The 15,718-nt window shown below is 35.3% G+C and overlaps 2 protein-coding genes across 2 annotated transcripts; both read left to right on the top strand.

Annotated features, from left to right (window-relative positions):
* The first annotated feature begins 369 nt into the window (after positions 1-369).
* LOC114031616 (olfactory receptor 5D18-like) lies at positions 370-1,314 on the top strand. Its single transcript, XM_027846747.1, has one exon. The coding sequence runs from the start codon at positions 370-372 to the stop codon at positions 1,312-1,314; it is 945 nt and encodes a 314-aa protein (XP_027702548.1).
* A 12,199-nt stretch (positions 1,315-13,513) lies between these two features.
* On the top strand, positions 13,514-14,461 carry LOC114031571 (olfactory receptor 5D18-like). Its single transcript, XM_027846705.1, has one exon. It carries the CDS (start codon positions 13,514-13,516, stop codon positions 14,459-14,461), a length of 948 nt encoding a protein of 315 aa, XP_027702506.1.
* Positions 14,462-15,718: the final 1,257 nt, after the last annotated feature.

A 15,718-nucleotide genomic window follows, 5' to 3' on the forward strand; every position in this document is an offset into this window, starting at 1 on the left:
AAGGGAATCCCTGGAGAGTAACATGGTCATACATGTGTTTTAGAAAAACCCAATAATATCTAGGGAAGAAAGATTATTTCTAAAATGAAATATAAGGAGTCTTGAGCAGAAATTATAAAGAGGAAAATGTAGGCTTGGTGTTGATTGAAAATGTATCATAAAAAACATCTATCCAAGTAAAATGAGGAATGGGCTGCCTCAATAAATCTCTTTTCATTGAAGGTCTTCAATAAAAGATTAGGTAATCATTTGGCAACTATATTATAGAGGGGATATTTTTTTAGTTATGAGTTGGAAGATAAAGCCATGGCAATTTATTCCAGTTCTGAAATGCTTTAATTCTGTGACTTTGATATTCTAATAGGAACCATGGTGAATGCTGAACAAAATCAGAGTGATGTGGTCATCTTCATCCTCTTAGGATTCTCTGATTATCCAAAGCTCCAGGTGCCCCTCTTCCTACTGTTCCTCACCATCTATGTGGTTACTGTGCTGGGAAACTTGGACATGATTGTGATCATCAGGAACAACCCCAAACTCCACACTCCCATGTACTTTTTCCTCAGTCATTTGTCCTTTGTGGATTTCTGTTACTCCACTATAATTACTCCCAAGCTCTTAGCCATCTTAGTTGTAGAAGACAGAAGCATCTCTTTTGAAGGTTGCATTGCACAGTTTTCTTTCGCTGCTACCTGTTTGGTGATGGAGACCTTCCTGCTGGCAGCGATGGCTTATGACCGCTTTGTGGCCATTTGTAATCCTCTACTATATACAGTTGCCATGTCCCTGAAAAAGTGTGCCCTTCTGATTGCTGGGGCATACACATGGGGAACAATTTCTTCTCTCATATTCACCCACACTCTACTTATCTTGTCATTTCATGGGACCAAAATCATTAATAATTTTCTCTGTGAGTATTCCGCCATCCTTTCTGCCTCCTTCTCTGATAAGCATGTTACAGAGATAATCCTATTTTTCCTTGCTAATTTTAATACATTTTTCACCCTTATTATTGTGCTCACATCCTATCTTTTTATTTTTCTCACTGTCTTGAAAATGCATTCGGCCAGTGGGAGACATAAAGCCTTTTCCACCTGTGCCTCCCACCTGACAGCTGTTACAATCTTCTATGGGACCATTCTCTTCCTTTATTGTGTGCCCAGTTCCAAAAACTCATGGCTCATGATCAGAATGGGCACTGTTTTTTGTACAGTTGTGATCCCTATGCTTAATCCCCTAATATATAGCCTAAGGAACAAAGATGTGAAAGAAACCATCAGGAAATTATTGGGCACCAAAATATTTCATCTCTAAAATGATTATATTGATGATAAATTTTCTATCTGAACATGTCACGATATTTCATTAGTGAATTCATTACTACACAGTAACTCCCAGCTTATATGGGAGTGGCTACTATACCCATTTGTATTTTGGCCTTGAACTAATAAGTAATTGAAAAACAGATACATAAATTGGGAAAATCACTGGGAATGTAAATACACACACATACATACAAATTAACTCATAATTAACTCCATAGGGTAAAGATTGAGCAAGGACTTTACACAAATATCTTAAATTGCAGATAATTTAAAAATGCTAATTTTAAAAGATTATATATCTCTTCTCTTTTACCAACCTTCTCATAACTCTATATCATGGGGAAGGAGGGAAATGTAAGGATGAGCTGTCAAAGTGAGGAGTAGGGATTGGTAGTTAAGTCTGCTTAGAACAAACCCTGGGGAGTGACCACTGAGGTTGTTGGAAGATTTTTCCAGTCACCCAAGCCTGTATCAAAGCACTAGGCTAACATAATTAATGCCAAGACCAAGATTAGACTCAAGGATGTTGGTAGAGCTTGAAATAGTAACTGAGAGGTGGTAAGAGATGAATCCATATCTGTTGATCAATGATGAGACATAGAGTGAGATTCTTCTTCATCTCTCTTTTTACATGAGTAAATCCGTTTAAGGTACTGAATTTTATTTCAATTAAAGGAGTTATATTTGTTTTGTCTTTTTTTTCCCTTAAGTTCCACTTTGTCCTTCCTTCTAGGCCAAATATATTATTATTATTATTATTATTATTATTATTATTACCATTATTAATTATTATTATTATTATCTCTTTGCCTGGGGTTCATGAATTTGGTTGATATATTTCTTTAGATGTAGCTATCTAGATCGATAATTATTTAATGTGTTTCCTTTTTAGTTCTCTGAATTTTGTTTTACGAATTTAAAAACATTGTTCTGAGGAGGCAAAATTTTTTCTAAATTGCTAAAGTAGTCCATGAGGCAAAAGTGGTCAAGAACCCATGGTCTAGATAATAATTGGATTTTGCAAAACTTCTGAAATGCTAGGTAAGGCCACCTTCAAAGCCATGCCAATGAAGCTAGCTATTGTTTCTTTGAGATTTAAAGATTCTTCTAAGAACTGTTGAGCGGAAGGTTCTTTCTCAAAGGAATCTCTCTAGGATTACACATTTGTCTATGGCTTCTATTTTCCTTGAATAAAGTTTAATTCTTCTTATGAAGAAAGTGTGTCCCTCTTTAATATAACAATAGTTTCTAGTAACATTTGTTACACTATATAAATAGTATAGGAAGTAATATTCCTCAGGTTATTGTGCTTACTAGGCCAGAGAAATTGTTTTAGGAAATGAGTTCAGGGGCATTTTGAGCACAGTCCTGTTATCCAGTTACCAAGGTAGCAAAAACCTCAAATTGTATTCTCCTGCCTCTAAGGTTTCCTGAGCATTATATCACCATTTGGAATTTTACTGGACTGAATTGTTCCAGAAAGACTTGGGCTAAAGAAACAATTCTGCATTTTAAACCCACCCATTAACATCTTTCCATTTTTCCTGTTACTGTTGAGGGCAACACTATCCTCCCAATCATACAGGCTCATGACTTCAGTATTATTCTAAGCTCCTCATTAACACACATCCCATATGCACAATCTGTCTTCAAATCTCGTCGTTTTTATCTTCTCTCTTCTCTGCTCACACTACTACTTGCTTGCATTTGTCTCAATTATCTCTCACCTGAACTATTGCAAAAACATCTTAATTGATTTCCATGTTTTGAGTGTCTACTCTCTCCAATTTATTCTCTATTCACTTGCTAAAGAGATATTCCTGAAGACTGAATCTGAGAATATTTCTCCCCAGCTTAATAAACTCTACTGCTCCCTTTTTCTAATAGTATCAAATGTCAAATCCTCTTTTTGTGATATTTAAAGTTCTTCATAACCTGATCCTTCTAACTTCTCCAGTCTTATTACACTTTGCATCTCTACACATATTTAGTTACACTGACATACATGTTGTTCTTCACATGTGACACTCCAACTCTTGGTCTTCCATTCATACTGGGTGGCCCCCATGCCTGTTATGTTTGCTTTCCTCATGGGAGATTTCAAGTTTCCCATACTACTTTCAAGACTCAAATCAAATCCTATTTTATTCAGGGGGCCTTTCCTCTCTCCCTACCTAGCCCCAGGCCCTTCATTCTGAGATTATCCTTTATTTACACACTCACATATCTTGTATATACATGGTTATTTGCACACATAAGATAGAATTTGAGCTACCCAAGGACAGGGAAAATGTCTATGCTTTTCTCTATATTCCCCATACTTAGGATAGTACCTGGCTCATAGTAAACACTTAATAAATGCTTTCTGACACAGTGACTGACCATTCATAGTGCTGGCTATTCTGTGCAAGTTGAAGTGGGTCAACCTACACATCAAAAACATTAGGATAAAGCATTGAATAAGATGGTGAATATGTTCTGATAATCTATTGCTCACTAAACTTTGAAGCACTCCAAATTAATATTTTACAGGTGATTGTGACCAGTCACAATTAGGATGAAAGGAAATTAAACTTTTAAATTTCACTGTGCTTGGGGTAAACTGACAACATAGATACTGATCCATCATTTTAATGACATTTCCACTGATAAAATCACATCAGTTAATGATGTTTAATAATTTAATAGGCTTAGGAATTTTGCATCAAGAATTTTCTTTTCTAGGTGTTCAGTGGATGTCCTTGCAGTTTTCTCCTAAGTTCTCCAGACTGCATCTCCATGGGGATGAAAAATAAATGTTCTATTAGAAGTACTGTTGGCATAAAGGATGTTGTTGTACATTTAAATACACTAGGGCCAAGATTATATGATATAATGATATCCATATTTGGGGCCTGAATCTGAGACTTCCTAGGCCTAGAATTACCAATGGTGACTTTACTATATGGCACCTTTGTGTTAGGTTGTGAATATAACAGAACAATCTCACAAATATACTTGCATGTTGTTGTTTCTGTGGAGTGAAAACAAGGGACAAGCATACTATAGATTATCTCCCACCCTGAGCACACTGTGGAGAAACCATTAAGTTGTTTTTTGTGTTTTTTTTTATCAACTATTGTGACATCATCCATATTCATGTTTGCAAAGGAAATTGTAGGCAAATCTAAAGGAACTTTAATGAATTACACATCAAGGATATTCCATTCCATGAAGGGGAAACACGGGAAATCAAATTCTCTCTAATGACATGTCACCCTTTGGCTCATGAAGAATAATTCAGTAGACCCCACCTCAGCAAACCTGAGATTGATCCTGAGCCCCAGAGTGGTGGAGCAGGTAAACACCAACACCAGAACCTCCACATGCCTCAGCATGGCCAGAATAATGTGTAGACTCCAGCTGTGAGAACCTCCACATGCTTTAGCATAGCCCCAGGCAAGCAGGCAACCTCCATTGGCCAGATGACCACTCGCTCCAGTGTATCCCTGGGGAAATGCAGAAACACCCCCACCAGCCTCAGCAATGGTAAACACAGCCACTAGGACTCCTGCTTAGCACCAGGTAAGCTGCCAGACTCCTAAAGCCTCTAACAGTACCAACCACTGACCACTCCCTCAGCATAGAACCAGAAATTAAAGTTCTCCTTTAAGCTGTAAGGCATCATCAGTGTAGCACCAGGTAAATAGCCAGGGCCTGCAACCTGAGACAGTACTTCTTCCACCCTGGGAACAGAGCTCCAATCTAAAAAAGAAAGGAAAAAAAGGCCAAAAAGATGAGAATACAACAACAACAAAAAGAATCTGACCATAGAAAGTTATTATGGTGACAAGGAAAATCAAGACAAACTCAGAAGTGGACAACTGTGTCAAAACATCTATGGGCAAACACTTCCCCCCCCCAAAAAAAAAACAGGAAGTGGTCTAAAAAAGAACTCATGGAAGAGCTTTAAAAAGAGCTTTAAAATCATATGAGAAGTAAAATTAAAATTGGGAAAAGAAATGAGAGTGATACAAGAGAATTATGAAAAAAAGAGTCAACAAAGAAAACAATTGCTTGAAAATTATAATTGGCTAAATGAAAAGCAGATACAAAAATCCACTGAAGAAAATAACTCCTTGAAAAGGACAATTGGCCAAATAGAAAAGAAAGTGCAAAAGATAATTTAGGAAAACAACTATTTAAAAATTAGAACTGAGCAAATGGAAACTAATGGCTCTATGAGACATCAAGAATCAATCAAACAAATTCAAAAGAATGAAAAAAAATAGAAAATGTAAAATAGCTCATTGGAAAAAAAAATTGACCTGGAAAATAGAGACAGGAGAGACAACATCAAAAGAGAACCTGGACAACAAGCATATTTCAAGAAATTATCAGAAAACTGCCCTGATATTCTGGAACCAAAGGGCACCAATCACCTCAGAAAAGAGATCCCAAAATTTAAAAAAAATACTTTAAGGATCATTATAGCCACATTTCAGAACTATCCAGTCAAGAAAAAAAAATATTGCAAGTGGCTAGAAAGAAAGAATTCAAGTATTGGGGAACCACAATCAGGATTACTTAGGATTTAGTAGCTGCAACTTTAAAGGATCTGAGGTCATGGAACATGATATTCTGGAAGGCAAAGGAGGTAGCACTACAACCAAGAATCACCTACCTGGCTCAATTAAGCATAATCCATCAACTGTAACAAATGTTCACTCAATGAAATAAAAAGATTTCAAACTTTCATAAGGAGAAGATCAGAATTAAACTGAATATGTAATCTCCATTATCAAGACCCAAGAGAAGCATAAACAGGTAACAACAGGCAAAGAAAACATAGAGGATTCAATAGAACTAAACTGTTTACATCCCTACATGGGATGATGGTTTTTGTAATTTTTAAAAAATGTACAACTAATAGTAGAGCTAGAAGGAATATACATTGACAGAGGATATGGGTATAAGGTGAATTTGAAGGAAAGACATAAAAATAATTAAGGGATAAGAGAAAAGGAGTACATTGGGTGCAGAAGAAAGGGAGAGGTAGAGTGTGATAAATTATTTTACACAAACAGGTGGGAAAGACCTATTACAGTGGTAGAGAAGATGGGATGACAGGGCAATGGGCATTGCTTGAACTTTACTCTTATCAGTATTGACTTAAAGATGGAGTAATACACACAATCAGTTGAAAATAGAAGTCTGTCTTACCTTACAGGAAAGTAGGAGGGGAGGAAATTAAGTAAAGGGAGGGGGGATTGAGAGAAGGGAAGGCAGATCAGAGGAGGTAGTAGACAGAGCAAAACACTAATGAGGAGGGAAAGGGTGAAAGGAGAGAGAGGACAAACAGGAGGAAAAATAGGATGGAGGGAAATGTGCACTTAATGATCATAACTGTGAATGTAAATGGGATAAACTCTCACATAAAATGGAAGTGGATAGCAGAGTGGATAAAAAAAACCAGAATCCTACAATATGTTGCTTACAAGAAACACCCTTGAAGCAGAGAGACACATACAGAGTAAAGGTGAGGAGGTGGAGACAAATGAAGATGGCCTAACAATGCCAGATCTCAAACTATATTATAAAGCAATAATCATCAAAACTATCTGGTACTGGCTAAGAAATAGAGTGGCAGATGAGTGGAGTAGATTCCATATACAAGACACAATAGTGAATGACCATTGTAACCTATTATTTGATACCCCCAAAGACCCCAGATTTTAGGACAGTATCTCAATATTTGACAAAAACTCCAGGGAAAACTGCAAAACAATAGGATACAAACTAAGTATAGACCAACATCTCACACTATATACCAAGATAAGGTCAAAATGAGTGCATGATTTAGACAAAAAGGGTGACAAAATAAGCAAATTAGAAGGGCAAAGAATAGTCTACTTGTCAGGTCTATGGGGATTAGATGAATCTATGATCAAACAAGAGATAGAGAGCATTACACAATGTAAAATAGATAATTTTGATTATATTAAAATAAAAAGCTTTTGGACAAATAAAACCAGTGCAACTAAGATTAGAAGGAAAGCATAAAACTGGGAAACAATCTTTCTATTTAACTTTTGTTCACTATTTCATTATAGGGGTTAAGGAGGGCTCCAAGGTATATAATACAAGGCTTGACCACTTTCCCACTCTTAACCAGTTCCACAATGAATACACATAGCAATTAGCCAGGAAACTCATTTATCCAATTTGATAGCATTACATTAGAAAACATTAGAAAAAAAAGTATACATAGGAGAATATATATACCAGGCAATATACAGTGGAAGAGTTCTCCCATTGGGCATGAGTTACCTCAGCTCAACAAAAAACAGGGTCCTAGATCTCACTCAAGAGGAAGTTCCCTGCTCTAATATAGCAAACTAAGGACAGTGATATTTGGAGACTACCAGCTTCCCTCGTGTCTTCCCAGAGACTTCAACTGAGCAACCTGAAGTGGGGTTTGCCTCATCCTTTTATTTTGAATGCCAAAGCCAATGGCACCAGAGAGACTGAAAGCTTGAAAAGAAATAAAGAACTTACCCCACACATCATCAGCATTTCTATATATTACTAACAAAGCCCAGTAGCAAGAGACAGAAAGATAAATTCCATTTAAAATTATGTAGACGTTACAAAATATTTGGGAGTCTACCTGCCAAAACAAAACCAGGAACTATATGAACACCATTACAAAACACTTCATACAGATAAAGTCAGATCTAAATTATTGGAAAATTATCAGTTGTTCATGGGTAGGCCGAGCTAATATAATAAAAATGACAATTACACCTAAATTAATTTACTTATTCATCGTTATACTAATCAAACTACAAAAACTTATTTTATAGAGCTAGAAAAAATATTAACTAAATTCATCTAGAAGAGCAAGAAGTCCAGAATATCAAGGGAAGTAATGAAAAGAAATGCAAGTGAAGGTGGCCTAGTTGTACTAGATCTTAAACTGCATTGTAAAGCAGCAATCATCCAAACTACTTGATAGTGGCTAACAAATAGAGTGGTGAATCACAGGAAAAGGTGAGGTATACAAGACACAACAGTCAATGACCATATTGTCTACTATTTGATAAATCCAAAGACTTCAGTTTCTGGGATAAGAAATCACTATTTAACAAAAACTGCTGGGAAAACTGGAAAAAATGTGTGGCAGAAATATGGAATAAACCAACATCTTACACCCTATACCCAGATAAAGTCAAAATGGGTACAGGATTTAGATAGGAAGACTGATACTATAAGCAAACTAGAGGGGCAAGGAATAATTTGCCTTTCAGATCTATGGAGAAGGGAAGAATTTATGACCACCAAGAGATAGGGAACATTATGAAATGCAAAATGAATAATTTTGATTGCATTAAATTGAAAAGTTTTTGCTCAACAAAGACAATGCATCCAAGATTAGGAGGGAAGTAGAAAACCGGCAAAGAATTTTTACAACCAGTGTCTTTGATAAAGGCCTCATTTCTAAAATATATAGAGAACTGAGTCGAATTTATAAGAATACAAGTAATTCTCCAACTGATAACAGTCAAAGGATATGAACAGGCAGTTTTCAGAGAAAGAAACTAAAGCTATCTATAGTCATATAAAAAAGTGTTCTAAATCACTATTGATTTGAGAAATGCAAATAAAAACAACTCTGAGGTCTACATCACACCTATCAGATTGGCTAACATGACAATGATAAATGTTGGAGAAGATGTGGGAAAATTGGAACACTAATGCATTGTTGGTGGAGTTGTGAACTGATCTAACCATTTTGAAGAGAAATTTGGAACTATGTCCAACGGACTATAAAATTGTGGATACCTTTTGATCCACCAACACGATTTCTAGGTCTGTGTCCTTAAGAGCTCATAAAAATGGGAAAAGGAGTCACATGTACAAAAAAATACTTATAGCAGCTCTTTTTGTGGTGGCAAAGAATTGGAAATTGAGAGAATGCCCATCAATTGGGGAATGGCTGGACAAGTTGTGTTATATAAATGTAATGGAATACTATTGTGCTATAAGAAATGATGAGCAGGTAGACTTCAAAAATCCTGGAAAGACTTACATGAACCAATGCAGAGTGAAATGAGCAGAACCAGGAGGACATTGTGCACAGTAACAGTCACATTGTGTGATAACTGACTTTGATAGACTTAGTTCTCAGCAATGCAAGGATCTAAGACAAGTCCAAAAGACTCATGATGGAAATTGCTATTTACATCCAGAGAAAGAACTATGAAGTCTGAATGCAGATGGAAGTATATTATTTGTTCACCTTCTCCTTTGTTGTTTTGTTTTATTGCTTCATTCTCTTGGATCCTCTAATTGTTCTTTACATCATGACTATTGGGAAAATATGCTTAATATGAACGTATAAATAAAGCCTATATCATAGTGCATACTGTCTTAGGGCAGGGGAGAGGATTGGGAGGGGGAGAAAATTGAAAACTCAAAATCTTATGGAAGTGAATGTTGAAAACTAAAAATAAATAAATTATAAAATAATTTATTGTGTATATAATACACAAATTATAAAAATATATAAATAATTTTATAAATAAATATAATATAATATAAACATATATTTATATATAAATAAATATAATATAATAGATATAATTAAATAAATAAATAAATAAATAAAACTAAAATTCTAAGAAAATAAATGAATAATTTTCCTCTTTCCATCATGCTTTGTGTTACATACAAATGAGGAAACTGAAGTCCAGAAAGTTTAAGTAATTTGCCAATGGACACTCAGGTATCCTTACCCATACATGTCAAGCTAGAATTCAAAATTAGGTCTCCTAGAACCTAATCAAGACCTATGTTCCCTATACTATTCTACCTCTCCCATAGTTGTTACAAAGGTAAGTGGTTTGTGAACTAGAAAAAATTCTGCAAAAAAGTTGGATAATTTTAATTAAAATTGTATTTGATTATTTGATTTGACCACAAACAAACTATTGTGGTCCTATCGATACTTCACACATATCCTATGTTTTATTCTTAGGAATGGGTGGCAGACTTGTCAAGGAAGTCTCTCCGGAGGGGAAGCAACTGCAAGACCTTTGGGAAAAGTTCCTGTTAAACAAAGACTTTTCTGGAAAAATGGGCTGTTAATTCTAAGAGTTTTTATTATATAATTCTGTTGAGTAAGAGATTTCTTTTCTATAATAGTCTGGTCCTTTACATCACTTGGTTGGGCGAGTGAGGCATTACATTGTAGAGGTTTCCTATCAATGCATGAAATAATAGAATAATTATTCTCCTCAGCCCCAGTGTTGACCAAACCATGAATGAGTACACAAGGAAGCTCTAATACTAAATGGGAGAGAAGCATTGAGATCAATAGTTATGTCAATAAGCATCTACTTTTACGTGATCCTTAGAATTTTCTAAATTGATAGTTGAAATGTCAATATTGAGATAATTGAGTATTTCTCTCTTATGTTTAATAACTAATTATTGAATTAGAACCAGTTTTTTTTTCTCCTTTTCCACTATCTCATCCAGTAATCAAGCAGTGTGGGAAATCTTGGGCAATGATTTTCCCAGGCTAGAATTGAATCAAATAAAAAAAAAAAATTCTAAGTTTAGGTGAATGGGTGGATTCCTGTTCATTTTGTTTGTTCAGACAGGTCTGAGTTGTGGTTTCACCTTTTTGACAGATGGGCAATATGGAAATTGATAATTCTCTTTCACCAAGATTTAGGTGCTCAGTGTCATGTACCCCAAGATCCTCATTGGAAGATAGCCCACTTCTCATTATATTCATTCTCTCATTATTGTTAATCAATCATAATCAACTGCCATGTTAGCATTATTGATAAAATTGTTAATTACCCATAAACAATGTCTCTTGATCCTATTAAACATCATAATATTCACGAGATGATAAGATGAATGCAAAGTAAGCATCTAAGTAGAAGCTACCACTGGTATTTCAAAAAAGTCCTACTCAGAGAAGATGACACAGAAGACACAAGATTCCCTCTAATCCCTTGTATTGTTGCCCAAAGCAGGAAAAAACTTAGAGATCAACCTCTAGGGGCTGGTTCTCAAGAGTCCTAGAGGCAGATGTTAGATCTCCCAGTGAATTCCCAGGCTTAGCTTCCTCATACTCTATAAGGGCTTATTTCTTTTCTTTAGTCTGCTTACGGGATGACATGGAGAGAATTTTATTCTCCTTGCCCTTCAGGTGAAAATTACTAGAGTTTTGACCTTATCAGGCTGTATATAGCCACTGATGCCCTAAGTTGATCAGATATAATTTTCTGAGTGTCTTTTAAAATCATAGAAGCACTTGTTTCTTTCACCAGGCCAATTACATACTGAATCTCTCAACTAAGAAACAAACCATACAGAATTTCCCACCTTCTGGTGAGTAGATATACTTGGACATTGCCTTCCTTCCTATATCTTTGCCAGGGACTATTCACAATGGACTTCCCTGTGTAATTTAAGTCAATTGAAGAAGTATTTACCATCTGTAAGTACTTTCTATTTGAAAAGGATTTAAGCAAAGGGAGTAGAAAATACACTAGAGCTTTATCTGTCTATATGTGTAAAATATTCTTTTCTGTCTATATCTATATATACATATGTGATCTTCTATCAGATAGAGGATACTAAATAATAGGCCCTAAATTATGACAGATAGTGTTCAATATTAGCTAACATTTAAATATTACCTATTGTGTGTCAGGCACTGTACTAAACAACTTTTAAATATGATCTCACTTGACCCTCACAACAACCCTGAGAGTGCTATTACTTTCCCCATTTTGCATATGAGGAAACTGAAGCAAAAAGATGTTAAATGAATTGCTCAGGGCCACATAACTCATAAGCGTGTGAAGTTGGATTTGTTCTTAGGAAAATGAGTCGTCTTGATAGCAGGCGACATATAACTGCCCAAGGAGGGTATAGCTCTGTTGTATTCTTCAGAAGGACTGTGGATAGAATGCTATTTTCAATATAGGGTATCCACTTTTATAAAGGGTATCAATTGGCAGATAATCTATCATATCATGACCTGGATACAAAAAATATGTCAAAATCTTGCCTATTTCATGACCACTTAAAGTAACTGGGCATGCTTGTCTTAGAAAAGTTGACATAAGGAAGGGGGAGGTTGATTTTAAGGCATATCAAGATAGTCAATCAATCAATATATATTAATTCACCAACTACTGTCAGTCAAATACTATGCTGGGTGCTTGATATACACACATGAAAAAAAAAATAAAGAGAAGCCTGTCTTCAAGAAGCTTTTCTTATGTTGGGGAAACATTATTCAAGTACATCATTACAGGAAAAAAAAACAACTACATAATAAGTGCATTTTAGTCATGGGGCAGAGCACATAAAATGGTTTAGAGAAAAAAGATAGAATTCCCTCTGTGAAGGACAGTAAGAAAGCAAGTTTAGTTGGACAGTAGAGTGCATGAAGTGGAACATTTTGTATAAAGCTAGAGATTTATGTTAGAGTCTGATTAGAAATATTGTTAAATATCAAAAGAAGTCTGAATTAGTGTTCAAATATGATGGAATCTTTGGAGGTTAGGGGGACACAAATTTAGGTGTATGCTTTAGGAATATTATATGGCAGTTGTGGGAGTGACATTAGATCCAGAAAAGAATACAAGAAGTGATGAGAAGAAATGCAAAGAGAAGAATGTGGGCTTAATATGGATTTGGGTTCATCCCAATTAAGCTATCCAAGGCAAATGGGATGCTTGAAGAGGAGTGAGTCCCCTCCTGCCTTGAAAGTCTTCCAACAAATGCTTGCTAATAAATTATCATCTTTGACTCCTGGTTTCCTTCAAGTCCCTGTTATAAACCCACATTCTACAGGAAGTCTCCATCAATCCCCCAAAATTCTAAGGGCTTCTCTTTGGAGATTTTTTTTTCATCCAACTTATTCTGGATATAGCTTATTTATACATAACTGTTGCATGTTTTCTCTCCCTTTAGATTACGAGTTACCTGAGGGCAAGGATTGTCTTTTGGCTTTCTTTGAGCCTGGAATATGTAAGTACTTAATGTTTATTGGACTGATTACTGATTTTTATTATAGTGATATTATTTTTCAATTTTGGGACGAACTTTATGGTCATTGAGATCTCTTCCAACTGTGCTAAAATGCTGCTATTCTGTGATTTTCTCCAGTAGGAACCATGGTGAATGCTGCCCAAAATGAGAGTGATGTCATTTTCATCTTATTAGGATTCTCTGATTACCCAGAGCTTCAGATCCCTTTATTCCTGCTACTCCTGGTGATATATATGATTACTGTAGCAGGAAACTTGGGCATGATTGTGATCATCAGGATTAACCCCAAACTTCACACTCCTATGTACCTATTTCTCAGTCACTTGTCTTTTTTAGATTTCTGTTACTCCACTATAATTACACCCAAATTATTACAAATCTTGGTTGTGGAAGACAGAAGCATCTCTTTTGCTCCATGCATCACACAATATTCTTTTGCTGTCATCTGTGTTGTCACAGAAGCATTCTTGTTAGCAGTGATGGCCTATGATCGCTTTGTGGCAATTTGCAATCCCTTGCTCTATGTAGTTGTCATGTCCCAGAAACGCTGTGCCCTGCTGCTGATAGCAGTATATACATGGGGCATAATTTCTTCTAGCACATTCATCTACTCTCTCCTTACAAGATCCTTTTTGGGGATCAATATCATTAATAATTTTCTCTGTGAGTATTCTGCTATTGTTTCTGTCTCCATCTCTGGTAATCATGTTACAGAGACAATCTTCTTTATCCTTGCTAATTTTAATACATTTTCCACCCTCACTATTGTACTCACATCCTATCTTTTTATTTTTGTTACTATCCTGAAGATGCATTCAGCTAGTGGGAGATATAAAGCCTTCTCTACTTGTGCCTCCCACCTGACAGGCGTTACCATCTTCTTTGGAACCATCCTCTTTCTCTATTGTGTTCCCAGTTCCAAAAACTCATGGCTTCTAGTAAGAATAAGCACTCTGTTTTATACAGTGGTGATCCCCATGCTGAACCCCTTAATATACAGTTTAAGGAATAAAGACGTGAAAGAAACTGTCAGGAATTTAATGGAATTGCCAGTTAAATGGTGCAGTGGATAGAGTGTTGGCCCTGGAGTCAGGAAGTTCTTATTCCAAATCTGGCCTCAGACACATACTAGCTGTGTCACCCTGGGCAAGTCACTTAACCCTGTTTGGCTCAGTTTCCTCCTCTGTAAAATGAGCTAGAAAAGGAAATGACAAACCACTCCAGTGTTTTTGTCAAGAAAACCCTAAATGCAATCACAGAAAGTTGAGCAACACTAATCAACAACACAACAGAAACAACATATTTTTCTCACTAAAATTATTGGTAATGATGATTCATCTTCTCATTGTCATAATCTTGGAGAATTAGTGGGGATATTTACTTAATATATTCATTTCTTAATAGTAATTCAGGACTTTTCTAGTGTCCAACATTTGGCTACTACAGACATCCATGAGAAATCTGTGAACCCATGTCGAAATGAAGAAGGAACAATATGTAACATGAAAATAATTACCTCAAGAAAAGAAATATAAAACAAAACAAAACAAAATTAAAATAAAAATCTCAACAAAACAAAACAAACTTCTTGTACATAACTCACTAGGATAAAGCTGGCCTCATATCAAGGTCAATCTTCTAAAATTTGTACGTAAAATAAATGTACTCAAACCAAGAAGAACTAAAACAAACAAAAAAAAACTATAGCTCTATTTCCCTAATTAATATTCATGTAAAAATTTTAAATAAAATACTAGCAAATGTATTACAGCAATATATTACAAGGATCATATTTTACAACTACATAGGATTTATGCCAAGAATGAAGGTTTGGTTCAATCTTAGGAATACTATCAGCATGATTGACCATATCAATAACAAAACCACCAAGAATCATCTGATTATCTCAATAGATACTGAAAAAGTTTTAGACAAAATACAGCACCCATTCCTATTAAAAACATTAGAGAGCATAGGAATAAAGGGAGTTTTCTTTAAAATGATAAATATCAAATATATCAGCAAGGATTATCTGTAGTGGGGATAAACTGAATGCTTCCCCATTAAGATCAGGGGTGAAGCAAGGATGCCTGTTATCACCACAATTATTCAATATTATGTATAAATGTTAGCTATAGCAATAAGAGAAGAAAATAAATTGAAATAATTAGAATAGGTGATGAAGAAACAAAATTATCACTCTTTGCAGATGTTATGATGGTATACATAGAGAATCCTAGAGAATCAACTAAAAAACCTATATTAAAAATTAAGAACTTTAGCAAGTTTGAAGGATATAAAATAAATCAACACAAATCATTGGCATTTCT

Source organism: Vombatus ursinus, unplaced genomic scaffold (assembly GCF_900497805.2).
Source record: "Vombatus ursinus unplaced genomic scaffold, bare-nosed wombat genome assembly UNPS02015184.1, whole genome shotgun sequence".
Taxonomy (NCBI): domain Eukaryota; kingdom Metazoa; phylum Chordata; class Mammalia; order Diprotodontia; family Vombatidae; genus Vombatus; species Vombatus ursinus.

Bases quoted from the DNA above. Each gene is read 5' to 3' on its own strand.
- LOC114031571 (XM_027846705.1), top strand. From the start codon at position 13,514: ATGGTGAATGCTGCCCAAAATGAGAGTGATGTCATTTTCATCTTATTA.
- LOC114031616 (XM_027846747.1), top strand. From the start codon at position 370: ATGGTGAATGCTGAACAAAATCAGAGTGATGTGGTCATCTTCATCCTC.